At 33.8% G+C, this 27,526-nt stretch overlaps 2 protein-coding genes and 1 pseudogene across 3 annotated transcripts; 1 reads left to right on the top strand and 2 right to left on the bottom strand.

The window, feature by feature from the left end:
- Positions 1-1,079: 1,079 nt before the first annotated feature.
- On the bottom strand, positions 1,080-3,844 carry LOC146941242 (alcohol dehydrogenase 1-like). Its single transcript, XM_085755007.1, has 10 exons — positions 3,706-3,844; positions 3,226-3,362; positions 2,978-3,024; positions 2,506-2,831; positions 2,333-2,415; positions 2,134-2,209; positions 1,964-2,025; positions 1,750-1,845; positions 1,490-1,651; positions 1,080-1,384 (listed from the first exon to the last, which is right to left on the bottom strand). The coding sequence occupies exons 1-10, from the start codon at positions 3,740-3,742 to the stop codon at positions 1,268-1,270; spliced, it is 1,143 nt and encodes a 380-aa protein (XP_085611133.1). The 5' UTR covers positions 3,743-3,844; the 3' UTR covers positions 1,080-1,267.
- Positions 3,845-8,455: 4,611 nt separating this feature from the next.
- On the bottom strand, positions 8,456-23,202 carry LOC146941240 (alcohol dehydrogenase 1-like). The gene is made up of 11 exons (XM_085755006.1): positions 22,868-23,202; positions 18,438-18,500; positions 18,143-18,279; positions 17,623-17,669; positions 17,191-17,516; positions 17,018-17,100; positions 16,819-16,894; positions 9,316-9,377; positions 9,116-9,211; positions 8,860-9,021; positions 8,456-8,754 (listed from the first exon to the last, which is right to left on the bottom strand). The coding sequence occupies exons 1-11, from the start codon at positions 23,073-23,075 to the stop codon at positions 8,638-8,640; spliced, it is 1,377 nt and encodes a 458-aa protein (XP_085611132.1). The 5' UTR covers positions 23,076-23,202; the 3' UTR covers positions 8,456-8,637.
- Positions 19,214-20,508, top strand: LOC146941241 (uncharacterized; annotated as a pseudogene). The gene is made up of 2 exons (XR_015032298.1): positions 19,214-19,843; positions 19,936-20,508. The product of XR_015032298.1 is annotated as an uncharacterized LOC146941241 (transcript).
- Positions 23,203-27,526: the final 4,324 nt, after the last annotated feature.

Below are 27,526 nucleotides of genomic sequence, written 5' to 3'. Positions count from 1 at the left end.
AGTAGTATGGCTCGAGTGGCTAATCAAAGGGGTGATCCGATGCTTGCACGCATATGCGGCACAATTGTGCTGCGGATGAGAAGCGCCGTGAAATTGCATACGAGAGGAAGCATCTAGAGGTGGACCCCACAGAGACGATGGCAGCCATAAAAGTTCATTTAAGGAGGAGTGAGTACTCATTGTACTTTATCCCCTTTGCGCTTCTATCGTCTTTTATTCAATAAAAGTTATATTTGCTATTAAAAAAAAATAACATAACGATGCTCGGACACTTGATGCAAGATGGTCAAGACCCATACATACCTCTTGAGTCATTTCTCCGCAATGGCACAATGTATCGGCGTGTACACGGTTAATGACAACATTGAGAGCTTGGAGTTCTTGATTGGACGGTGGAGATTGGAGAAGCTAGAGGGTTTGACGAGCGAGGGAAAACGTGCACAGAAGCTCGTGTGCAGACTTACACCGGAGATTATGAGCCCAGAGGAGCGTGCGGAAGATGAAGTCCGAGTTTAGTTGGATCTTCCATAAAGAAAACTAATGACTATGTATTTTATAATCTCTCCCTACCCTAGTGTTTGGTTATCTTGTACTCTTTAGCGTATATTATTACAAAAATAAAATAAAATTATTTTAGAGAAAAATATGACGACTGATGGTTCAACAATATGCATTGAGTGTGTGTTATGATGCTGTAAACACACATGGTTAAGGATTCCTAATTGAGTTTGATTCCTGTTGAAGCCTATTGCAATGGAGGGATGTTATGCTCAAGATACTTGATAGTATGTATATAAAATACTACGACCATATCCCTCAGCCCTATTGAGTGTGGTCGCATGTTGTTAGCCATAGGAAAGATCTAGCTAGACAGAATTCATCATGAATCATTCGTAATCTTTTAGAGTGCCCTAAATAAACTAATTTATGTGCCATCTTTTTTAGAAAATTGAAGAAAATTAATTTATGTTCTAGACAGAATTGGTGGAGGAAACAACAAAAAATAATATTGAAGAAAATTGGACTGTATAGCCATTTTCCTTCAATATATGGAAATCACTTGAAATACCACAACAACAAAATCAAAATCTAGCTTAACTTTCATTAGACAATCCCAGCAGCATAATTCTTTACATGCAAATTTCACAAATTCTCACAAACTCAATAATCCAAAAGGGATTATTTATGAAAATTATTTATATAAAAACAACTAGAAAGATAACTCAGTCCACACTAGTATGGCATATTTCAACGGTGTTTTAGAGTTTTACTCCCCCATTCGTATGATACATCTGATGGACTCCCCTTTCAGCATGTAATCAAAAGCTTTGTTAATCTCTGAAAATGGAATTGTGTGAGTAATGAATTTCTCCAGTTCCAGTTCCTGTAATATCACAGTAATATCATATTAGCAATACAAATAACATATCATTCTGCAATATTAATTAATCTTCCGTAACTGTGCACGATTCGATGTATATAAACTTACCCCTTTCATGTACTTTTCTACAACCTTAGGAAGATCAGTGCGGGGTTTGTAGTTTCCATAAAATGTACCCTTAAGAGTCCTTTCATTCAACAAATTCATAGGATGTGTTTGAAATGCATCGTCTTTGTTTGGCACTCCAACAAGTACAGCAACACCCCAACCCTTAGAAAAACAAAAAGTCAAGGTTCAGCTTAGCTTAAGTAAGGTTTATAATTTCTTTTTAGCAACAAGCAAGAGGAAGTGAATTTTGTTTAACATACATCGTGGACACATTCGAATGCGGAGATCATAGCCTGGATGCTACCGGTACATTCAACAGCACGATCCACACCTCCGTTGGTCATTTCAGCAATTACCTGCAAACCAATGTTCACATCTCAATCTCCTCGTATAAAAATCAAACATCATTTTAATCCATAGAATCATACTTCAAATTCACAACAGAAAATGCATAGAAATCGTGGTTGAACTAACTTGTTGAACAGGTTTGTCATGATCTTTCGGGTTTACGAACTCATTTACCCCAAACTTCTTAGCTGCCAACAAGAAAAAAAATAAGAGATGTCATCAATAAAAGAAACAGTCATTGAATTTGTGTTAACTTCAATCTTAAAGCATTTGGTGGAATAAGAAAAGCATTGTACCTAATTCATATCGGCTGGAAACTAAATCAACTCCAATGATTCTTGATGCACCAGACATCCTTGCCCCTTCAGCAGCCTAAATTTTGGTTTAAAAAGAAGAGCAGGAGTTAATAATGGCTCTTTTCATTTCCGATAATAATTGCAATTTACAACACACACAAACATGCGCATACACACTCAAGGTACAAGAGTAACATACCGCAAGGCCAACAGCTCCAAGTCCAAAGATAGCAACAGATGAACCGGGTTTTGGTTTAGCAACATTGATAGTAGCACCAAGACCTATAGAAGCATGGAAGCAAATTGAATTAGGAAAACATAGACTCGGCCAAGAAACATATATTAATATCTAAACATTGGAATCTACTATACCTGTGCATATTCCACAGCTGAGAATACAAACTTTGTCAAGAGGTGCATCAGGGTTGATTTTTGCAACACATCCGGCATGAACCACAGTGTACTCGCTGAATGTAGATGTACCGACGAAATGGTGAATCGGCTGTCCCTTAATAGAGAATCTTGACTGATTGTCATTGATCATAACGCCCCTGTCCGTGTTGATCCTAAGAAGATCACACATGTTGCTCTCCTCTGACTTACAATGTGGACAGTCCCCACACTCCCCTGTGAATACAGGCAGGGCATGATCCCCTGGTTTTAGATCTGTCACACCCTCACCTACGCTCTCCGCAATCCTGATCGACATTAGACCCACAATTATCAATAACATTCATTCACATTTCATAACAAATTAGATAGCTAAACAGATTTAATCAACAATATATAAGAGAAAGATTTATAATATGTGATTCAACTTTCAATGTTCAGAAGAGAGTCATACCCTCCAGCTTCATGACCAAATATACGAGGAAACAATGGAGTCTGACCCTGAAACAAAGGAATATAAGAAAACCATATTAAATCACTGCAATGCAAAACAGAACATCAAAACCTTGAAGAAAACAAACAGAACCAAAAACTAGTATGCCAATATTTTGTAACTAAAATTAAACCTAAGAAGAATTATACATAAATTAACTTTTGTGTAAGAAAACTAAGCACCCGCCGTGTTATGTAATCAAAGCATACCTTAGCTTCCCAGAAGTAAACATCAGTGTGACAAAGGGAGGTGAAGAGTATCTTGAGACGGACTTCACCGGCTTGTGGTGGCGCCACCTCTACTTCTTCCATCACCAGTGGCTTCCCCGCCTCCCATGCAACCGCAGCTGGTTCCAAAACACAATCAAGGGATTCAGTTAGTAAGTAGTATGATATGAAGCACGGATACACACCGGACACAACATGGACACACCGACATTGATAATAATTTTCGAAAATCACATAATTCAATGAAATCATATGCGTCAGGTGTCATAGACACGCCTAATCTGAAGTATGTTAGTGCTTCATAGGTAGTATGTATGTAGCACTTAAAATTAATTTATAGTTGGCAAATAAAATAAAATGAAATGATTAATAAAAAAAATAACAATCTAAATGGAAGGATCCTGAAAAAGCAAAAGCTAGAAAACAAGATCAAAACAGAATTTGAGAAAAAATAGATGGTACCTCTACACTTGATGATCTGACCAGCAGTGTTGGACATGGTTAAAAGAAAATGATGAATGAACAGAAAATTTAGAATGGAATCGAATGGATGAGTAAGTTGTTTGTTGCTTTGCAATGTTACTCGTGTTGTGTTGTCTGTGGAAGTAACTACGTGTCAGTGACCTTTATTTATAGGTGCATAGTACTGGCACTAGTGGGAATATAAAAAAATGAATGATTTTCTATTTCCAAACATAGTATAGTACTTTAATTTTTTTTAACAACATTAAAATACTACCACTTTGGTTTTGTGGGATACCGCTGTTGCTGTTGTTTTATTTCCAACCAGCGGCGCCTTTGGGCTTTGACTTTGCCATCAAGCTACCGACATAAGCTGGTTTTCGACTTTCTTTTATCTAATTGATTTATTCCTTTTCTTTTCCCTTCTTATTCTTATACTCTTGATCCGTACATAAATTTTGATTGTTTTATTGTTAAAAAAATATTTTTGTTTTAAAATAATGTAAATATTTTAGAAATGATATATAGTTATCATAAAAGAAAATATGATGTATAATTTATCTATGTTTTCTAATTATATCATTGATATGATTAAGGTGATTTTTTTACATATTTTATTTTAATTTTCCCATTTGATTTTATTTTACTTTTATACATGTATATCTTTTTTACATATAAGTGTGAGTCCGTCGTTTTTCTCAAGTTTCTTTTCTAAGTGGTTTGTTTTAGAGCTGTTCAAATGAGCTTGGTACATTGGCATGACCCATCGGGCATGTTTTTTCACATGGATTGGGTTGTAAAAAATATGAAAAAACTTGATTGTTCAGAATAAATTGACGAGTTTCATATGGGATGCCTATTATTTTCATATATTTTAAAGAATAAATCGAAGAGATTGTAATATTTTAGAGACTAAATTGATGTTTTATTTTTCATATGTTTTTGGTTGAGTAATCTAATTGCTAGAAATTTACCTTTTAAAGTCAATAAGTAAAAAAATTAAAGTTTGAACTCCGACCACTACATATTACAATGCCTCTACCAACTGAATTATGTTCACAGAAACGATTATTCAATTTCTTTTAAATAATTGTTTGGTTACATGTTCTACTACCATCTCCTCTTTTTTTTTTTTTTTTTTGAAGGATTTACCATCTCCTCTTGTTAAAGTCTAAAAGAATGGTTACATGCATATTAATAAATACTATATCCATCCCTTCTTAAATGTTTTTTGGGATTTTTCACATATGTTAAAAAGTTGGCGATGTGGTTAAAGTGTACATTTTGCATATGAATATCACTGAATTGTCTTTTACGTCAATTTTGATTTTTCATCTCCTAAGACAAATGAATGATAGTAATGAAATGTGTGTGTGCGTTAATTTGAAATAGACCTTATTTAGGAACGATTATTTTTCAAAAAAAAATTAAATTTAAGGACAAAGGCAGTTATCTTTTATAAATTCTATCTTTTTGTTAATAATATATTAGATAAATTATATTTTTGTTATGAAAAACTATGTCTACAAACATAATTTTATACTGAGATACATATTTATTAAATTATTAAATTAAATGATTGTTTGTGGTTGTAGAATGTAGGAGTAGAAAACGGATTTCACTTTGAATTTAGTGACTTTGATGACTTTGTCACCCACTCTCATTCTCTTTCATCAAAATAGTTTATTTTAATCATTCATCTATCAATTAAATACACTAAAGTCATCAATGTCACCAAAATACAATGTCACCCAACTATTTTTCGTAGAAAACAACCCATATCTGACATTTGTGTGAACATCCTTCCAAAAACGAGCCTTTTTGTGTTGGACAACAGTTTGGCTCGAGTGGCTATCGAGAGGGTTGATCTAGTGCTTGCACGCATATGCGGCACAATCGCTACGCACGAGAAACGCCATGAGATTGCATACGAGAGAATCGTTGAGAAGCTTCGAGAAGTGGACCTCACATACACGATAGCAAAAATGATAGTAAGTAACAACATAAAGATTCACGGACAGTTGATGAATGATTGTCGGGACACATACATCTTCAGTCATTTCTCCGCATTGGCACAATGTATTGGTGTGTACATGGTTATTGACTACATTGATAGGTTAGAGTTCTTGATTGGACGGTCGAGATTGGAGAAGTCAGAGGGATTGACTAGCGAGGAAAAACGTGCACTGGAGCTCTTGTGTGGACTTGCATCCAATATTAGGAGGCTACAGGAGCGTGCCGATGAGCTGGTCAAAAAGATGAAGTCCAAGCTTAGTCGAATCTTCAATAAAGAAGTACTATGAAAAAACTAAGATTTCTGCTCTCCCCCTGCACTTTTCGCTCGCACACTGCAGCCTTGCCGAAAATGCCCCTGCGTGACTTAAGTCACGCATGTGTAAAAGACTTAATTTTTACACGTGCGTGACTTAAGTCACGCTGCGTGAGTTAACTCACGCAGGAATTAACACTTTCGTGAGTTAACTCACGCAGATTTTGTTTTTGCAATTTTCAATTCTCTGCATGCTTGAATCTTTAATAGGTGGGACCTAAATGTCTAGAAGGCCAAGTGCATGATAATTATTCGTTTTTCCTTTTCACTATTTACAAAGAAATTTATACAATAAAATAGATCATGGATAGCATGCAGGAGAGGTGAGGAATTACAAGCATGCAGCAGAGGTGCTTTGGATGCGGTAAAAATCCTTATCACCAAATTATGTCCTTCAATAATTACTATCAGACAAAACCATTTACATCACCAACAGAAAAAGAGCAAAATAAATGGGCCAGGAATATTCTAAACTTTTTAGTATATCCAAAGTGCGCCAAAGGTCCAAATGCATGCAGAATTGAAAATTGCAAAAACAAAACCTGTGTGAGTTAATTCACGCAGGTGTTAATTTCAACGTGAGTTAACTCACGCAGCATGACTTAAGTCACGCATGTGTAAAATCTAAGTCAAGTTTTTTTCACATTTGCGTTAGTTAACTAACGCAGGGGTATTTTCGGAAGTTCAGCTGGGTGGGAGCGAAATGTGATGGGGGAATGGCAGAAATAAAAACTAATGAGTATGAGTATGTACTATTTTATAATCTCCTTGTTCAAAAACTATTTTATAATCTCTCCCTGCCCTAGTGTTTGGTTACCCTGTACTCTTTAGAGTAAATTAATACAAAATAAAATTATATAATAATAGAAAAATATGACGACTAATTGTTCAACGATGTGCATGAAGTGTGTATGATGATGCTGTAAAATAAATAGAGAACAAGTAGTTGAGGCCAATGTGAATTGATATACATGGTTAAGGAATCTTATGGTTATGAACTATGAAGCTCGGATACGTAGTAGGATACGGGTACGATACGATACGGGTACGCGGATACGCAAAATTTTTAAAATTTGGGATACGATACGGCTAAGATACGTTAACAAGATATTTATTCTAAAATTTATATGCATGTAAAATACTTAAAAAAAACATTGATTACTCTTCGATACTATATAATCATAAAAGTCACAATTTACAAAAAATAATACATGTAATCAAAATAAAAAATGTAAAGTTTTCGTATAAATCATATTCTATTTTCATTCATATGTTAGGATATCAACAAATGTATCAATAGAAGAACTCAAAACAAAGTTTGTTTAATATTGATTGATTGAATTTCCTCTCTCTTGTTACTTTCATCACCAAAAACATAATTTTTAATTGGTTAATGGAAAAACAATTATAGTGATTCATATCTTAAATTGAATTATATACATATCCATTGAATTTTCACAACAGTCTCATTTTTTTACCATTCATTTTTTTTCTAGGATACGTCTCTAGGAAGTATCTTATAAGTATCTGTGTATCTGTCGAGTATCTTATAAGTATCCGATAAAATATATATTTTAAATTAAAATAAATAATTCCGATACTCCGTGGATACGGGTATCCTGAGTATCCGCGGAGTATCGGTATCCGATACGTATCCGACACGGGCACGGCACCATTTTGGAGTATCCGGGCTTCATAGGTTATGAATCATGTGTGGTTCGTAAGCAGTAAGCCAAATAGACTAAGGGCCCGTTTGTTTTAGATTCTAAGAAAATGGATTTTATTTTGTATTTCTAAAAATAGAAGTTATTTCAAACTTATTTATTATAAGTTAAAAAAGAGATTTTGACATTCACTAACTTAAATATTCATTGTTCGAGATTTTACATAGTAAAAAATACATATTTTTTCAAAAATGATTTTTATGAAAAGCTATTTGAAATAGCTTTTTTTTTTTAGATTTTTTCAAAATTTAGTACCCAATTTTTTTTAACAAATGATAAAATACTTAAAATGACATTTTAAGATAAGTTATTCAAACGGATTTTTCATTTGAAGCTTTCCTTGAAAATTTCTCTGTTAAAAAAATTATAACAAAAACATAATACACTACAAAAATCTATTTTGAAAAAGCTATAACAAACGGACCCTAATTTATGTTATGTTTAGCATTTATGAATAGAGAATTGGTGAAAAGACGACAAAATAATATTGAAGAAAATTACTTTGTTAGCATCTGCATAATTTTGTAAACTCCTTACAGTTTGGCTCTAGATTTCACCCTTTTGTTCATTTTTCTGATAGTATATCATCTTTGAGGGTAGTATGGTTTCTTCTTAGGGTTTTGTTTGGACCGTCTGTTTACCCTTTTTCCTTCAAAGAGTAAAATTACTTAAAATACCAAACAATAAAAAGTCAACAAAATCAAAATCTAGCTTATCTTGTATTAGAGAATCCGAACAGCACAATTCTTTACACGCAAACTTCACAAATTCTCACAAACTCAATAATCCAAAAGGAATTATTTATGAAATTTATTTTTTCAACAACCAAAGAGAGAAATGAGTCCCCTAGTAGGGATTATTAGTTATTACATCATTGTTTTACTCCTCCATTCGGATGATACATCTGATGCACTCCCCTTTCAGCATGTAATCAAAAGCTTTGTTAATCTCTGAAAATGGAATTGTGTGAGTGATGAATTTCTCAAGTTCCAGTTCCTGTAATATCACAGTAATATCATATGAGCAACACAGATAACATATCATTCTACAATAGTAATTAATCCTCCTTAACAGTGCACGATTCGATGTATATAAACTTACCCCTTTCATGTACTTTTCTACAACATTAGGAAGATCGGTGCGGGGTTTGTAGTTTCCATAAAAGGTACCCTTAAGAGTCCTTTCATTCAACAAATTCATAGGATGTGTTTGAAATGCATCATCTTTGTTTGGCACTCCAACAAGTACAGCAACACCCCAACCCTAAGAAAAACAAATAACGGTTCAGCTTTAGCCTCAGTAATCTTTATTGTTTCTTTAGCAACAAGTAAGAACAAATGAATTTTGTTTTGCATACATCATGGACACATTCGAAAGCTGAGATCATAGCCTGGACGCTCCCAGTACATTCAACAGCACGATCCACCCCTCCATTAGTCATTTCAGCAATTACCTGCACACCAACAACATTAAAATTCATAGAATCATACTTTAAAATTCCAAACTGAAAACAGAAATATAATAAACTACCATGTACTAAATTGTCAATGAACTAACTTGTTGAACAGGTTTGTTATGATCTTTCGGGTTTACGAACTCATTTACCCCAAACTTCTTAGCTGCCAACAGGAAAAGAATAAGAGATGCCATCAATAAAATAAGGGTTTTTCTAACTTGTGCAAGATTGCACAGGATAAGGGGTGATTAATGCACCACTTTGTGGGTTTCTCAAAATATTATTAACTAGTGTTTTTCATGAAAATTGTTTCTTTTTTCCTTCTCTCCTCTGTTAACTATAACACAATTAATAGCCTACGTTTTCTTAAAAACTCCTTTTTTTTCCCTTCTCTCTCCTATATCTAACCACAACCATGCTTTGCTTTGCTTGCCATGTTTGCGTGTGCAATTAGCCAAGGAATGTAGGAGGCTATCGTTATAGTTTTTTGTTCACGACAGATGGAAGAAATGACTCATGCTTTTCAACGAAAGCATCCTTATAATCAACACAGTGCTTCATCAAATTAAGCAGAGCAACCAGGGAGATAATGATAATAAACAAATGGACTCACCTTTTGTCTATCATGTTAATCTACATATAAGAATTAGGTTTTCTCTCTACCTCACCCCGAACAAAAAAACAAAATCAGTGGCCTATCCTATGATACTGGTTATGGCATAGAAACATGGAGAGTGGCATAAGGTAAAAAAGCAGCTAAAAAATTGAGTAAAATAGATGCCATCCCCACTTTTTCTGAACAACAAAAAATAAGGAATGCACACCTACTATGTGTTAAGTTGGCAAAAATACTCGCTGTTATTATTGCACAATGACTTGGCTATATATAGCCTTATACATGACTAGCATATCAAGTAACCTTGTATGCATACCCTTCAATACACTCCCCTAATCTGAATTTTACTAGAAAAACTACAGATTAAAGATAGACAAAAGAGAAACAACAGAAAAATACAATTCGGTCATACACATTACCAATCTAGACTGTCAAATTCACATATTCCAAGTTTTGCTTGCAATTTGCAGAAGCTGTCTAACTTCAAAGGCTTGGTGAATATGTCTGCAATTTGATCTTCAGTTTTGCAGTGAACCAATTCAACTACTCCATCCTTTGTGAGATCCCTCAAGAAGTGAAATCTGACATCCATGTGTTTGCACCTTCCATGCATAATTGGATTTTTGGAGAGCTTGATGGATGATCTGTTGTCACAGAAAAGTTTTGTGCATTCTTCCTATGTCTGACCAAGATGATGAAGAATTCTTCTCAGCCATATAGCTTGACAGGCACATGATGAGGCTGCTACAAACTCAGCTTCAGTAGTAGATAAGGTAACAATAGGTTGCTTTTTGGATGACCAAGACAAAGCTCCAGTTCTCAGCTTAAACACATAGCCTGAGGTACTCTTTCTGTCATCTAAGTCCCCAGCATAATCTGAATCAGTCCATCCTTCAAGTCTGTAGTTCATCTTCTCCTTTTCATACAATATTCCAAGATTGATAGTACCTTTCAGATACCTAAGAATACGTTTCACAGCTGCTTGATGCATCTCAGTTGGTTTTTCCATAAATCTAGCTATTAAACACAATGAGTAAGCTAGAGCAGGTCTTGGTGCAAGAAGATACATTAAGCTCCTTATTATTTGCTTAAAGTTGGTTACATCAACACATTTTCCTCCTTCATTTTTTGTAAGCTTGCTTCCTGGCACAATTGGATTGCATACCAAATTACAGTCTTCCATGCCAAACTTAGACAAAATTTCTCTTGCATATTTCTGTTGATGTATGAATATACCTTTTGGACTCTGAGTTACTTCTACTCCAAGGAAGTATTTAATCTTTCCCAGATCTGTCATAGCAAAATTCTTCTTCATAGAGCATTTAAACTCCTCAAATAACTCTTCACAGTTTCCAGTGTAGATCAAATCATCTACATATAAGCTGACAATCAGTGTTTTCCCTTTAACATGCTTCACAAATAGAGTATGCTCATGAGGACACTTATCAAACTTTTCTTGACAGAAATAGGCCTTAATCTTACTATACCAAGCTCTTGGAGCTTGTTTCAAGCCATATAATGCCTTCTTCAACTTGTATACTTTGTCATTTCCTTCTCTTTGATACCCTGCAGGCTGCTTTATATACACATTCTCAGTTAGCTCACCATGCAAGAAAGCACTCTTCACATCTACTTGATATACATTCCAACTTGCAAGCAGCAATTGATAAGATGCTTCTTATTGTGTCCCACCTTGCAACTGGTGCAAAAACTTCATTATAGTCTATTCCATACTGTTGAGAGTACCCTTTAGCTACCAGTCTTGCTTTATACTTTTCTACCTTCCCTTTCTCCTTCAGTTTGGCTTTATAAACCCATTTCACACCAATTTTCTTGGCTCCAGAAGGTAAGCTAGTGAGATCCCATGTATTATTCCTCTCAATGGATTCAATCTCTTGATCCATTGCATTTCTCCATTCTTCATGCTTTACAGCTTCTTCATAAGTGACAGGGTCACTATTGGTGCTAAACACAGCTAGATTATGTTGTTCTATTTCTTCATCTAGCTCTTGACCAGTGACATAATCATGCAGATATCTTGGCTTATTTCTTGCTCTTCTGTTATCTGGTTGATTATTATTTTCAGCTTCAGAATCTTCCTCATATGTGCTGTCATTGTTTGATGATTCACTGTTGACATGTTCCTCTGTATCATTCACATTTTCTTCATCAACAGTGACTTCATTATTGCTATCATCACCATTTTCATAGCTGCTTTCCATTTCTATCATTCCAGTTGTGGTTTTCTCATCCCAATCCCAACCCTTTGATTCTTCAAATACCACATCTTTACTAACAATGATTCTCTTTGAAGCTGGATCATAGAGTTTATAGGCTTTGGATTCTTCACTGACACCAAGTAAGACACATTTTGTGATTCTGCTATCCAGTTTCTTTCTATTCACATCTGGAACATGAACAAATGCTAAGCAACCAAACACTCTAAAGTGTTTTACTATGGGTTTGATATCACTTCATGCCTCTTTTGGAGTAATGTTTTTGACTGATAGAGTTGGACTTCTGTTCATCACATAGGTTGCCCATTTGACTGCTTCAGGCCAAAACATTTTAGGAACACTTCTTCCATTAAGAAAACATCTCACTATATTCATCAGTGTCCTGTTCTTTCTCTCTGAGACACCATTTTGCTGAGGTGTGTAAGCAGATGTTAGCTGTCTCTTGATGCCTTGATTGCTGCAGAAGTTATTAAACTCATTGGAAGTAAACTCTCCTCCTCTATCAGTTCTTAAACATTGAATTTTACATCCAGATTCACCCTCAACAGATGCTTTAAACTTCTTAAACACTTCAAAAAAACTGGCTTTATCATGCAGAAAGTAAACCCATGTTTTTCTACTAAAATCATATGTGAATGTAATAAAGCACCTATTTCCACCATTTGATTGTGGATTGATAGGACCACACACATCACTATGAATCAACTCAAGCTTCTTTGAGGCTCTCCACTTAGCTTTCTTAGGAATTGATTCTCTATGTTGCTTCCCCATCATGCAATCAGAGCACACATCAGTTTCTTTCTTCAGTGTAGGCAAATCTCTCACCATTTCCTTCTTCACTAATGTATTCAGACCTTTATAGCTCAAGTGTCCATATCTATCATGCCACAACTTAGTTTCATTCATGCTTGATGTCTTCAAACACATAGGAACAATAACAGGTACATATATGATGTACATTCTATTAGAGGACATCTATGTAGACATTATTAAGCCCTTTTCTTCATGGAACACTTTACAGGAGTCTTTCTGAAACACAATGGTGAGTGTCATACCCCAAATTTTGACCATTTAAAACTTTTTGTTCGTATTTTAAAAGTCGGGTAATTTCATCGTCTAAGACGAAATTTCGGCAGAGAGATACCTCATTTTGGTTACCGAAAGGGACAGTTTTAAGTGTTTTATTACTTTGTTTTATTTTCTTTATTATTTATTAAATTTTTAGTCTTTTTATATCTTGTTACATTTTATTTTATTTCCTTTTTTATTATCTTTGTATTTTATTATTAATTTTCGTTTTATTATTAGTTAATTGTTATTTCTTTTTAATGTCCAACATGTCTTTAGTAGTCCTGTCCAAGTGTCCTTTATTCATTGGTCCTCTTTTAAAACTTTTTGTCCAAGTTTCTTACAAGCCACCTGTCCCAAGCGTGGGATCCCTCTTTGAGGGCATTCTAGTCTTTTTTCTTAGCTTCAGCTCAACCCTAGTTTTTACTATGAATAGACTCCTAATCATTGGAGAGGGGAGGTCACTATTCACCCAATCATTTGCAGCCGCCCCATTTTCTTACAAACCCTAAAACCCTTTCTCTTTCATCAATTTCCAGATCAAACACCCAAGATCATCAAAGTTTCTCAAGAACATTGAAGAACAATTTTCAAGATTCATAAAAAAAAACTCAAACACAACAATTAGGTTCCAATTTCGAATTCTCAACTCCACCATAACAGAAATTCGGTTTCCTCATAAACCTCAAGAACATTGAAGAACAATTTTCCAGATTCATAAAAAAACTCAAACACAACAAATAGGTTCCAATTTCGAATTCTCAACTCCACCATAACAGAAATTCGGTTTCCTCATAAACCTCAAGAACAACATCTTTTTTTTGAAATCCGAACCTACAACAACCACACTACAACCTGAATCCATCACCAAGGTTTCAGATCCGAGTCACTCTCGCCCAACACACCACAACAACAACAACAAATCGGTTCAAAGCTTAAGGTTCAACAAATCGAGCCAGAAACCAAGAGAAAGAGGTAGACACTTGTGTTTGTTCATTTTGTATTTTGATTCTTGCTAGATCTAGGAATTATTTTCGTTTTCAAAAATTGTAGATCTAGTAGGATCCTTGAGTTTTCTTTGAAAAATAGATTGAGTTTTGAGTATAGAGGAAGAAGAGGAGCATTTTAACATAAAAAGTTTTTTCGAAAAAATAAAAAAATTACTCTGGTGCGGCGGCGCTCCGGCCAACCATCGCACCGGAGGAGCTCCGGCCGTCCTCTTTATTTCTTCTCCGGCGAACTGTTTATGTAGTGAGAAGGGAGAGCTTCTCTCTCTAAGTTTAACTTAGAGAGAGAAGTATTTTTAGGTTTTGTGTTGTTTTTTGCTGTCTCATCTTTTTTATACCCCCTGTTGATTGCATGTGCGCTCCTCTTTATATTTACCATGATCCTTTCATTTTGTACCTTCCCTCCGCGAAACCAACCCCCGGACCTTTAATCTCATAAGGGTTTTTCTCACTTTTTCCCCTCCCACGAATAAAAGTAAAGAGTTCAAAGATACGATTCAAAACCAAACAATGGTTTGATATCTGAAAATCACGACTACAGTGAGATTCTTTTGTTGAAGCTGACCTATACTTAGAAGATTATTACTCAACCCTGGCAAATAATGCACATCTGATATCACCTGACAATTCCTCCAATGAATAATTTCAGGTTACCCTTTCCCATAACATGCATCTTTGAATCATTTCCTAACTTCACTGAGGATCTAAAGCTATCATCAAAATCAAACAACCAGTCTTTAGACCCTACCATATGATTACTACAACCTAAGTCCAAGAACCATACCTCATCTTTGGCCTGAACTGGATTCTGATGTTGTGCCATGAGAAGCATTTCTTCACTATCATCAAATGCTGCATAATTTGCAACATTTTCTCCCCAACTTGGACATTCACTCTGATAATGACCCAGTTTGTGACACTTGAAGCATTCAACATATTCTTTCCCTTGTCTTCCTCTTCCACGACCTCTGGATCCAGTTCTTGCACCTCTTCCACGCCCATTACCTCTTCCAGAGACCTTCAATGCTTGTTCTTCCTCTTTAACGAGCTTAGATTACATTCTTTGTTCATGAACAAGAAGACTCCTCTGCAACTCATCAATGGTGAGTGTTGTATCATCGTTTGATTCTTCAATTGAGCACACAACGTAATTGAATCTTGAGGTCATGGATCTTAACACTTTCTCTACGATCACAGTTTGCTCTAATCTTTCACCATGTGCAGTCATACGGTTAGCAATTGCAAGAGTTCTTGAGATATATTCATTCACTGTTTCACCTTCTTTCATAGCAAGAACTTCGAATTCTCTGCGTAAAGTTTGCAATTGAGCACGTTTTACCTTTGTTGAACCTTGATACTTCCTACGCATGGAATCCCATATGTCTTTTGCAGTGTCACGAACAAGAATAGTCTCCATAATCAATTTGTCTATGGATTGGAAGAGGTAGTTCTTCGCTTTCAGGTCACGAAGCTTGATTTCATCTGCAAGTCTTCTCTGCTCCGGTGTTGCGTTTGCAGGTGCAACTATGACTCCATGTTCAATCAGGTTCCAATACTCCTTGGAACGAAGAAGGTTTTCCATTAACATGGACCAATGATCGTAGAAACCATCAAACTTTGGTATTGCAGGTTGAAGAAACGAAGAAGATTTCGTCGTAAGAAAGGTAGAAGATGAATGAAGGTTGAAACCACCGTAACTGTTTTGAAAAACCACCGTAACTAGTTCTGAACCACCGTAACTAACTTTGTTTCTCTCTCTCTCTCTCTATCTCTCTCTCTCTCTCTCTCTCTCGCTTCAAACAAAACTGTGTTTTTCTTTTGAAGTGAGAGGAAAATTAGGGCCCTTCTAAGCTCCTAATACCACTTGTTAAGTTGGCAAAAGTACTCTCTGTTATTATTGCACAATGACTTGGCTATATATAGCCTTATACATGACTTGCATATCAAGTAACCTTGTATGCATACCCTTCACTATGACGTGTAGAACTCGGGAGAACATGTAACAGATTCTGCTGATTTAGCATAAACACCAAGAAAATAGGACTAAAAGTGTGGTTTCATGTTGTTGCAGTTGTGTTTTGATCGCTATATTATATGTTCAAGTCTGGGTATGTTTTAGCAGTCTTGGAACGATTTTGAACGCTGAAATTTTGAATTTGGTACCTGTTAAAGTACATTAGATGGTTCCTTCAAAAAAAGTACATTAGATGGTGGTTTTGTTGGCATAAGCCAACTGTTCAACTATTTCTACATTGGAATGTAAGTAATTTTTGCAAAAGAAGTGACAAAGTGGTTTAAGGTTGAAAATAGCTGTTTAATATAAGGGAGAGTAGGAGAGAAAAAAAAAACTGTTTTAAGAAAAGCAAAGCTAATTAATTGTGTTATACGTTAATAGAGGTCTTGTTTCCATTTTGCAGTGACCTGGGTTCAACACCTAGTGAGTGCATTATTCTCTTTCTTGATCAAAAAAAATACATTAATAGAGGAGAGAAGGAAAAAAATCAATTTTCAAAATAAAGACTCATTAATAAATTTGAAAAACCCCATAAAGTGGTGCATTAATCACCCCTTATCCTGTGCAATCTTGCACAGGTTAGAAAAACCCATAAAATAATTAGTCATTGAATTCATGTTGACGAATCTTCAAGAATTTGTTGGAATAAGAAAGCATTGTACCTAATTCAAATCGGCTGGAAACTAAATCAACTCCAATGATTCTTGATGCACCGGACATCCTTGCCCCTTCAGCAGCCTAAATTTTGGTTTAAAGAGAAGAGTAGGAGTTAATATTGGCTCTTTTCATTTCCGATAATATTTTCAATTCACAAAACACACAAACAAGCGTATACACACTCAAGGTACAAGAGTAACATACCGCAAGGCCAACAGCTCCAAGTCCAAAGATAGCAACAGATGAACCGGGTTTTGGTTTAGCAACATTGATGGTAGCACCAAGACCTATAGAAGCATGGAAGCAAATTGAATTAGGAAAACATAGACTCAGCCTAGAAACATATATTAATATCTAAACATCGGAATCTCCTATACCTGTGCATATTCCACAGCTGAGAATACAAACTTTGTCAAGTGGTGCATCAGGGTTGATCTTTGCAACACATCCGGCATGAACCACAGTGTACTCGCTGAATGTAGATGTACCGACGAAATGATGAATGGGTTGTCCCTTAATAGAGAATCTTGACTGATTGTCATTGATCATAACGCCCCTGTCCGTGTTGATCCTAAGAAGATCGCACATGTTGCTCTCCTCTGACTTACAATGTGGGCATTCCCCACACTCCCCTGTGAACACTGGCAGGGCATGATCCCCTGGTTTCAGATTAGTCACACCCTCACCTACACTCTCCACAATCCTGATCAACATTGTGCCAACAATTATCAATAAAACTCATTCACATCATATAACAAATTAGATAATCAAAAGATTTGATCAAAAACACTACTATATGAGAAGCATACCCTCCAGCTTCATGACCAAATATTCTAGGAAACAATGGAGTCTGACCCTGCAACAGGGGAAAACAAGAAAACCATATAAACTTTTGCAATGCACAACAAAACATCAAAACCTTTTAAAAATTCAAAAGCAAAAACCAACAAGCTAATATGTTCTAACTAAAATTAAACCCGAGAAGAAGTTTACATAAATTAACTTTTTTGTTAGTGTTATATAATCAAAACAGACTACATTAGTAGAGCAAATTCTTTATATGAATTTGGTCTAATTACACTGTACTCCCCTGAACAATTTGAGTGGTTTTAAACAGTTCTCTGAAATTTTATGCTTGGTAGTAATTTTGTAATTAGGTCCTAGTAAACCTATGAATATTTATTCACGATAATGTGAAGAGACAAACATGAATGATATTTAAACAATCAAAATGTGACAACTTCTAGGACACTGTAAAAAAATACACAGAATAACTTTTCTCATAGACAAATAGACAGAAAATGTGCGTGTGGTTAATTAATAACATACCTTAGCTTCCCAGAAGTAAACATCAGTGTGACAAAGGGAGGTGAAGAGTATCTTGAGACGGACTTCACCGGCTTGTGGTGGCGCCACCTCTACTTCTTCCATCACCAGTGGCTTCCCCGCCTCCCATGCAACCGCAGCTGGTTCCAAAACACAATCAAGGGATTCATTAAGTTGTTGTATGTATGTGGCAATCATAAAAATACAGTGTGCAAATAAAATAAAATAATTGATAAAGAAACTTAAAAACCCAAATTCCAAAAATAGAAACAAAATGAAAAAAAGGAGGAGATGGTACCTCTGCACTTGATGACCTGACCAGCAGTGTTCGACATAGTTAACCGTACGTTTGTTTGCTTTGCTAGATGAGTAAGTTGAGTATGTGTCAGTGAGCTTTATTTATAGTAGTGACAAAGGAAAGAAAAAAACGAATAATTTTCTAAACATAGTATTTAGAGTGTGTTTGGATAGAGTATTTTAATGAGGGAATGTAATTTTTTTGGAGGATTTAAATTGACTTGACCCAAATTCCACTGTTTGGGAAAATATTTAAGTCATTTGTAAAATTCAAAGCATTTAAATAAGAATTTCTCTTTAGCAAAATTTGAAGGATTTAAAATAACACCTAAAATACAAAAATTTCACAATTCTCTCATCTTCACCACACACGCGTTTCTCTCTTTCTCACGCGTTTTTCACCTTTCTCAGTTTTCTCTCGCAAGCTTCACATCACCTTCACCGTGTCTCTCTCTCCTTCTGCGGTGGTGCTTCTCTCTCCTCGCCGTCGCCGCCGTTTGCTGTCTCTCCTCTCCGTGACAGTTTTCTCTCTCCTCGCCGCTTTGGTTAGTTGATATGTCTGTGGATTAAGTGTTATGATTGACCTTCAAAATGCCAACTGCGTGTAGATGTTTTGAACTTGGAATGTAAACTCTAAATAATCTAATCTGTTCTTTCTATTGGATTTGTCTATTGAAAAAGGATAGTTTGTGAGCATTTTACGAGGAAAGCATTTTTGGTCTGAGAATAAGCATATAGTAAATAGAAAATAGAGATAGAGATAGAGGGAGTAATTGGTTCTCGGAATAAGCTTGTGGTTTGTGTTTGATTGACTTTTTGTTAATGAGTAGATACTGCTCTTGTTTTTTGATAGGCTAGTATCATATTGAAAGTTTTTTCTATCAAATTTCAAGTCATATTTTCTTGTGTTTAGATTTCAAACAGAAATGGACACTAGTATAGTCAATGATTCGACAGCTTCAAGAAAACGTAAAAGAGATGAGAGAGCTTGAGGAAACAACGTTCATTGTTGTTAGTGTTGTTACTATGCTTTTAGGTGCAATGACTTGGTATTATGACACATATTTTGTTAAGGAACCGGCTCAAAATTTAGAATTGGAAAGGCGCAATTTTCTAAATCGTTTATATAGAGGAACAGAAGCTTATTGTATTGAACAGTTAAGAGTTAGTAAGAGGACATTTTTTAAGCTTTGTAAGATTTTAAAAGAGAAAGGGCAATTGGTAAGGACAAGAAACGTTCCTACAAAATATAGAGTAGTGCACTTTAGTTACTGTAGATCCAAAGAAACCATAAGCAGGCAATTCAATAATGTCCTTCGAGCTGTTATGAAAGTGAGCCGGGAATATTTGAAGTTTCATGACTATAATCTAGAGGGTCCAGAGGCAAATAAATGGAAATGGTTTGAGGTAAGTTTGAAATTTGTTTGACAACTTATAAGTCATTTTAAGTAGTTATTGTTGCTTTAATTTTTTTTTTTTTTTTTTTTTTATGTTTTTAGAATGCAATTGGAGCATTTGGGGTATTGAAGAAAAGATGGAGTATACTAAGAACTCCTTTTTTTGATATCAAAACACAAATTAGAATTATTAATGCTTGTTTCGTGTTGCACAATTTTATAATAGAAGAAAAACAAAGTGATGAAATTTTAAAGGATCAAGACTTGGAGCTTTTATCTGCTGTTGATGAAGAGTTAACCAACCAACAAACGCAAAGAGTAGCGACTAATGGTGTAGATGAAGTCGAAAGCGTTCAAGTGACTGAAGAATGGACAACATTTCGTGACGCTTATGCGATGAATATGTTTGCTGAATATCAAGATAAAAGAAATATTTCTTAGGTTTAGTTGATTATAAGTTCAGTGACTTGTTTCTGCTGCTATTGGTTTGTGCTCTGCTGTCTTTTTGGTCTTGAGATCTTCCTAGGATTTTGGCTTCTGATGCTACTATTTTTCAGGTTTACAGTTTACAGCTTATGTGTGTTTATTTTTGGGAAGTTAGGTTTACAGCTATGGTTCACATTGTATCAGCCCTTGGCTTTCACTTTTGCAATAATGAAGCTATCTCATTCTCCATATTTCTGTGTATTTTCTGCCAGTTTGTTTCTGTTTGTATTGGTGTGGCAGGGAATCAGTTTATGAATCCTTGATAGTTTTACCTGCTAGTTGTAGTGTTTGTAATTTTTTTGCTATCTTAAAAAACTGTGTTTCTACCTTATTGATATCTAATTGTTATTAGTGTGCTTACTTGATTTTAAGAAATGGATCCTAGTTTAGTTAGTGCAAGAAGTTTGAAACATGATTTACTAGTCAGTAGCTGTAACTATTTACCCCTCTTTAGTCATGATGTTAGGCAAGTTGATGTTAGATTATAGCATAAAATCTGTCCTGCTGTGTGCGGTGGAGGTTCTGTTGTCTGCAGGGTTTTTTTTTTGCTTGCCTGTTGCCGGTTTGGTGTGTGCCTGGGTGTTTTATTGGTGCTGCTGTAGTTACTGCCTTTCTGTGCAGGTTTGGGTGTTTTGGTTTTTCTGTGCTATCTTTGTTGTTGTTGGGTTATGCCAGTGCCGCTTTAGGCCTTTTGATTTTTGGGTAGAGGTTCCGCATATATAAGGATTTTGGTGTTCCTACATTGTTAGGTGTTCCGCATATTTCCGACACCTTTGTATGGATCTCTGTGGTCCAAGCTTTTGTGATTCTTTCACTAGTTTGGCTTAATAAATTTTGCCGTTTCAATAGCAGCAATGTGACAACATTGTATACTAAATTGCGTATTGCAAAACATTAGCGGTGTGTCCAAATTCCGCTACGCTATAGCGGTATAAGAGTGTATAGGCCCATGATGCTGTTAAATAGTGTATAGGCTCAATGATTCAGTTAAGTTGTGTATAGGCTCAATTATTCAGTTAAATTGTGTATAGTCTCAATGATATGTGTAGATTTATTTTCTATACTCTATGATGTGCCAGATTTATGCTATAGTTGGAATTATGCTTTATAATGCATCTTGCTCCAGATTTTTTGATGTGTAATCTGATACATGAGATGCCATGACATGATTTTTAATTTTGTTGGTTAGCTATCTTTTTAAGTTGCAATCATTCCATAATATTTTGTATTCTCTCAATTATATTTTGTATTCCCTCAATGAGAAAATAAAATTCAGAATACAGTACAAGGAAACCAAGAAGCAAGCATGTTTAGTCATCACTTCCAAGATGGTATTGAATATTCTATCTGCTACCTTATTCAAGCAAATACTCAGCTACAAATAAGCACTATAATACATTCCTCATTGAACATTAAGTTTTAACCTGTTTAGGAATTCTTCCTAAGTCACCTAGCTGTGGAAATTAAGTTCAATTATAATGTGAAGATAAGGTGTATCTCTAGCCACAAACTATCTTAAGATTTCAGTTGAAAGCTAACTCAATCTTACAAAACCAAATTGTAAGATGAGAAATGTCTTTTCATTTATGACCTCATTTTCAAACCACATCTCATCCAATGTGCGATTCTTGGCACACACAAGAGTGAACATCTCAAGCGTGACTTGAGTGGCCAAAAATATCTTAAATAAGCTCCTATATCATGTTAACATTTGAACTTGATCTAACTCAATTATAAAACCAACTTGTAAGAGGAAAAATGTTTTCAGGTTATAAACACTAATTTTCAGGTCATATGCAAAAGACTCTTAACAAAATATTCAGATGCAGTTTTTGATGCTATACTATCTATGTCTTCACAACTTTTCAAGAAAAACAGTTCACAAGGTGTAATTTTCATATGCAAATCCTTTATGTCATTATACACCATCCATATATGAATTGGACAAATATTTTATATACATTCATCATATATTTTAGTATACTCATGATAAATATTATCTATCGGTGTAATTTTTTCTTCTAAATTTACTTTGTTTAGATTTTTTAACGCAATTTAATCCTTCTTAATTTAAAATTTGAATCAAATTTTAAATTAAATCAAATATAAACTAATTTCGTTTCAAATTTAAAATTTAATTTAACATTTAACATATGGATTCTGCTAGTTACCTGTTATTAACTAGTTGATTGGTTTGAGTTTCATAATATTTCATGAGTTAGTCATACAAAAATTCATACATGCTTTTCTCCCTGTTTATCTCTTTTGATAACAAATTCGCTACCACAACAATGATCATTTTCGACATCGTTTTGAAATCTGTTTAAAATCCTCTAATGTGTTCAACCTTATCGCGTTCTACATCGCCCCATACTCGATTCACCATGGAAATATCTGTAAGATATGTATGTAATAAATTTGATTATATTTATTAAAATTTATGATTTTATTACTTATGATAGTTAAATATATAAAATAAATATTAAATGAAGCTAAATTGTTTGCACCCCTGGCCCAGGGTCCTGGATACGCCACTGGGAAAGTGTACCTTCATTTACAGCTTCACGAGCATTGCAAATAAAACGAGATTTTCTGTAGGCAACACCAGATGGGAATGATAGTGTTGAGTTCAGCACAGATTTCTTGAAACCTGCTCTTTGAGCTGAGAAAACAACCTTTTCCCTTGAAGTTGGAAACAATGGAGGAAGACACTGAGGTCTGGCTGTGGATACTCTTAAACAATTCTCCAAAGCCATGTTGCTACTTTGTGTAAAATTTTACTCAATAGTTTGTGGAAAGTGCACTCAGGTTTTTCAGCACTTGTGGATAAGCTTCTAGTGTTGTGGTGGTTTTTAATTTGTTTGGTTTGAAATTCTGAAGTGTGTGTATGTGTTTGCAAGTGGATATTATTATAGATTGTGAGGTTCTAAGAAGGCTCGAATTCATGTGATGGATGTCATCTATGTTTTCATATACCTCTCTACTTTGTCCCGCTAAAAAGTGGTACACATCATCCAAAATTCCAAGAACCAGAAATGAGTTTTACAATTTTTTTTCTTCTTCTTAATTAGATAAAATTTCACAACCGATTGTTATAATTAGGGATCACACTCAAATGTTTTCGGTTGAAGTGAGCTTAAATTAAACTCAATAATCACTTGGATAAAATTAGATATAGTAGTACATTAGAAATATAGGCTAACATAATTGGTACATATTTTGGTCTCTTAACTATTTGGTCTAAAGTTTGATTTTTAACGGATTTGTATGAAAAAACATTTTTCAAAAGAAATCAACCCATTACATATCAAGAGATTAGTCTCCAAAATTGCATGTAAATGAATCTATGGTTTTAAAAAAAAAGGTATGCATTAACAATAAGAAATAGTTATCTAAGTATGTTTTTTCAATCAAGTAGTTTAGTAGTTAAAATTAATTTTTTAAGATGAATAAGTGGGATGTGTGAGACTCTCTAGGTTTTTTTTTTTCTTTTTACAATGGTAGATAAATAAACATTAGTAAATTTAGATAAAAAAAAAATTGTTTTGAAAAAAGTACATTTAGATAAAGTGTGTGGACTCTCTAAGTTGCAATGGTTTAATATATATAATGATGCAATCTGATTCAATAGTTCAATGGTTGCATCTATTTGGCTAAAGGTGTGGACGTGTTAAAAATTGTGTCTGATGAGATTCGAAGGCATACTATTGTATCAACCATTGCAACTTATCATTGCAAAAACTCTTCTAAAGAGTTGCAATGTCACCATTATACTCATTTGAACTGAATTAGTTTAATAAACTAAATTTATACTTTATCAAATTACAAAATAAACTAAATTTGTAAGATTTATTTAATCATCCATGTCACCATTATTATGATAGCCAGTGTAAAGACAAACACTAACATGTCTTTTAATTTTTTTAATAACGTTTTTTTCACTTGTATGTTTGCTTTGTTGTATCTGGTTATAAATACTTTAGAATATATTGCAATAAAAAAATTAAGTAATATTGTTCCTATTGTAGCTAAATTGTTCCGATTATAAATAGATTTAACTAGTTTTTTAAATTAAAATTTAAATAATATTAAAAAAATTGAAATTACAATAATAATTTAAATGAATGGTATGATTGAAATAAAAGTACTACACCAAAACCATGTATCTCTTTATATATAATGATCTAAGAATGAATGGTTTAGCATTTTAGATGGTTTTACTGTTATTGGTCTTGCATCTATAGCTAGTCAATACTCTTAGAAAAATCAAACCATGACAATTAAGGTTAGGGCATGTTAGTGAAAGGAGTTTGGTTGTACTAGCTAAGAAAGATTTGCTAGGAAATAAATTGGAGAAATTAGAATTTTGTGATAATTGCAAATTAGGAAAGCAACATAGAGTGAAGTTTGGAACTGACATGAATCCTTCTAGTTGACCTTTTGAGTATGTTTACGGAGATCTTTAGGGTTCAACACCAGTGACTATTTATGTGGGTGGTTCCTATTTTCTTACAATGATTGATGATTATCCTTCTAGTATGAGTTCATATTTTGAAACATAAAAGTGACACATTTGAAAAGTTTAAAGAATTACATACAAATAAATTTAAGAAAAATCATAATGAATGATACAAGATAAAGCCACCAATTATTTTCTCAAAGTTGACCAAATCTCAATCCCAATAAACAACATTTTTTTCTATCAATTATAGATATGGAATGACCTAAAAAATAAACAACTTAAAACTTGATAAACCGGTCAATACACAATATTTAATGTTGTTGTGAATTGGTTGACAACTAGCTCGAATCAATCAACAATGATAAGCATTTTAGAAAAGAATTTGTTTGTATGGTCACATTCATTTAGACACATATTTTGTGCACACTAACACAAAAAGACATATCATTTAACTATTTGAAAATTACACATTATTTAATTATTTTATCTTTCTAGATTTCTTAAATATGTATGTGTTTTTAAATAGTACAACAAAATAGTTGTGGCAATGCAAGACATCCTTTTAGAAATCTACCAAACCTTAATGAATCATTGCTTTGTTAATTAAAAAAGAAGATAAAACCACAATTAATATATCATTAGTTTTAAATAAATAAAAAATTAATTTTGAATATTAGATAAATAAGACATAGTTGATTTACTCTCATTCTCCTAAAGTTAACATGACTCTTAAAGTCATGCATTTCAATTGCAGATAGCGCCATGAATTACATGCACAAACCACTATTTCAATCACCAACTACATGCACGAATCACCAATATATTTTGCAAATAATAAATATCTTCTTTATTCTTCATACATGAGAGAGTCATGCATGTCATGTGAAAATAAATATTATATATGTTAAAAATACAGAGTAATTGTAAATTTTGACACATATTTCATTTATTTATTATGTATATATTATCTATCAAATAATTGATTTTCTTTCTATAGACAAAATTATACATTGCACCATTTACCATTTTAAAATTAGATGATTAACATCAATATTAATTATGTATTTCATTTTTCATTTTCCTTCACATATTCTTTTGTATTTTCTTTCTCTTGTTTGCATAAATGCATAAAAAGGATACTTTTGTAAATGCATGAGTACTAAAATTTGTTTTTTTTTTTTAAAGAAGTACTAAAATTTGTTAACGATCATATTAGTCTTCCCCTTAATTACCACGGGTGGTGGCTTAGTCCGTTCTCTATTCTTGGAATTGGTTAATGGTTTTTTCTCTTTTTTATTGTCTTTTGGTGGTTGGCGTTAGCCTTGTAAATATTGTTCAGATACTTGTTTGTTCTCAGGTGTTTCTTCCTTAGCACACCTTGTGCTAGGAGAGCCTCTTTGTTGTGGTAATGATAATTCATTTTAGCCTCTTCAAAAAAAAAAAACAATATAACTATTAACATATACTTTCATAAAAAATTTAGTAGCCGTGTAACTAATAAAATGGTCAAATTGGAAAGAGCGTAAAAAAAACATTACGATATATTTTTCGTAGATTCATTCATTCATTTACAACTATAAATAAAAACTTCCATTTACAACTTAACTTCACTCTCACTCACTCACACTCTAATATTGTTCAACATTTTTTTTTGTGTGTGAATTGTAAACATAAAGATTTGATTTGCAAAGATTTCATTTTAAAAACAATTGTCTCTCTACATTATTTCTTTCCCACATCATCTGATTGTAAACATAAAATATTTTCTTGCAACAAATTTATTTCTTTGAAAAACAATTATCTCTATACACTTTTGCTTTCTCGCATCATCTTGCGTTCATTGTTGCTTTCTCACTACATCGATTATCTTTCTACACTACACCTAAAAATTATAGATTTATGCATACACTATTGCTTTGATTTTTTGAATCATTATGACTAAAAAGGCTCTCATTGAATTCACATATCAAGATCATAGATATGAACAACTTAAGATCCTCAATATGAAAAATATAATAAGCATGTTTTGAGTTTAATGACGTAGCACCTTGATCACGATATGAATTAGTTGTTGTATTTATATTAAATATTATTGATGGAGTTCAAGGGTGATACAAGGTTGCTATCCAGTGGAGGCATATGTATTTATATTTATATGTAAATCGTTAAAGATAGGTTATAAACGCATACTGTCGTCTGTCCACTGATGATCATTTTAACTATGGACAATACCTTTAAAATCTTTCACAAGTTTATTTGTTATTGAAAAATCGCAATGTTGTTCGATTGCGCTGCTAAGCATTCTTCCACTGTTGCAACTGTCGATCATCGTCGTAAAGTTACAATCAAAGGGTATGTTGTTAATTTGGCAAAGATCCATATCTGCAGATAACAATTAATACATTGTTATTTATTAATATGTTGAGATTTAAGAGAAGGAGGAACATTTTATTTTTTCAAACAAATCTTTAATCATTGAACAGTAAGGTAGCCCAAACTAATTGAATTTCAACTAAGCATTTTATTTTTTCAAACAAATCCTTATTTAACAAGAGTATAATTAACAAGCGTGTATAATTATTTTTAGGAATATACATACAAACTTTAAATTAACAAGAGTGAATAAAAACTAACCTGTGATTATATTCCCATCAGCAGCCAAAATGTAATTAACGACGTTGAATTATGGCTCTACTGTGATTTTTCGGGTTTCTATTGCATGAGAAGAAAAAATATAGGACATCC

This window comes from Medicago sativa, chromosome 3 (assembly GCF_051527215.1).
Source record: "Medicago sativa cultivar Bolivia chromosome 3, Bolivia_mono, whole genome shotgun sequence".
Classification (NCBI taxonomy): Eukaryota; Viridiplantae; Streptophyta; class Magnoliopsida; order Fabales; family Fabaceae; genus Medicago; species Medicago sativa.
This window is presented reverse-complemented; position numbering and strand designations above follow the sequence as displayed.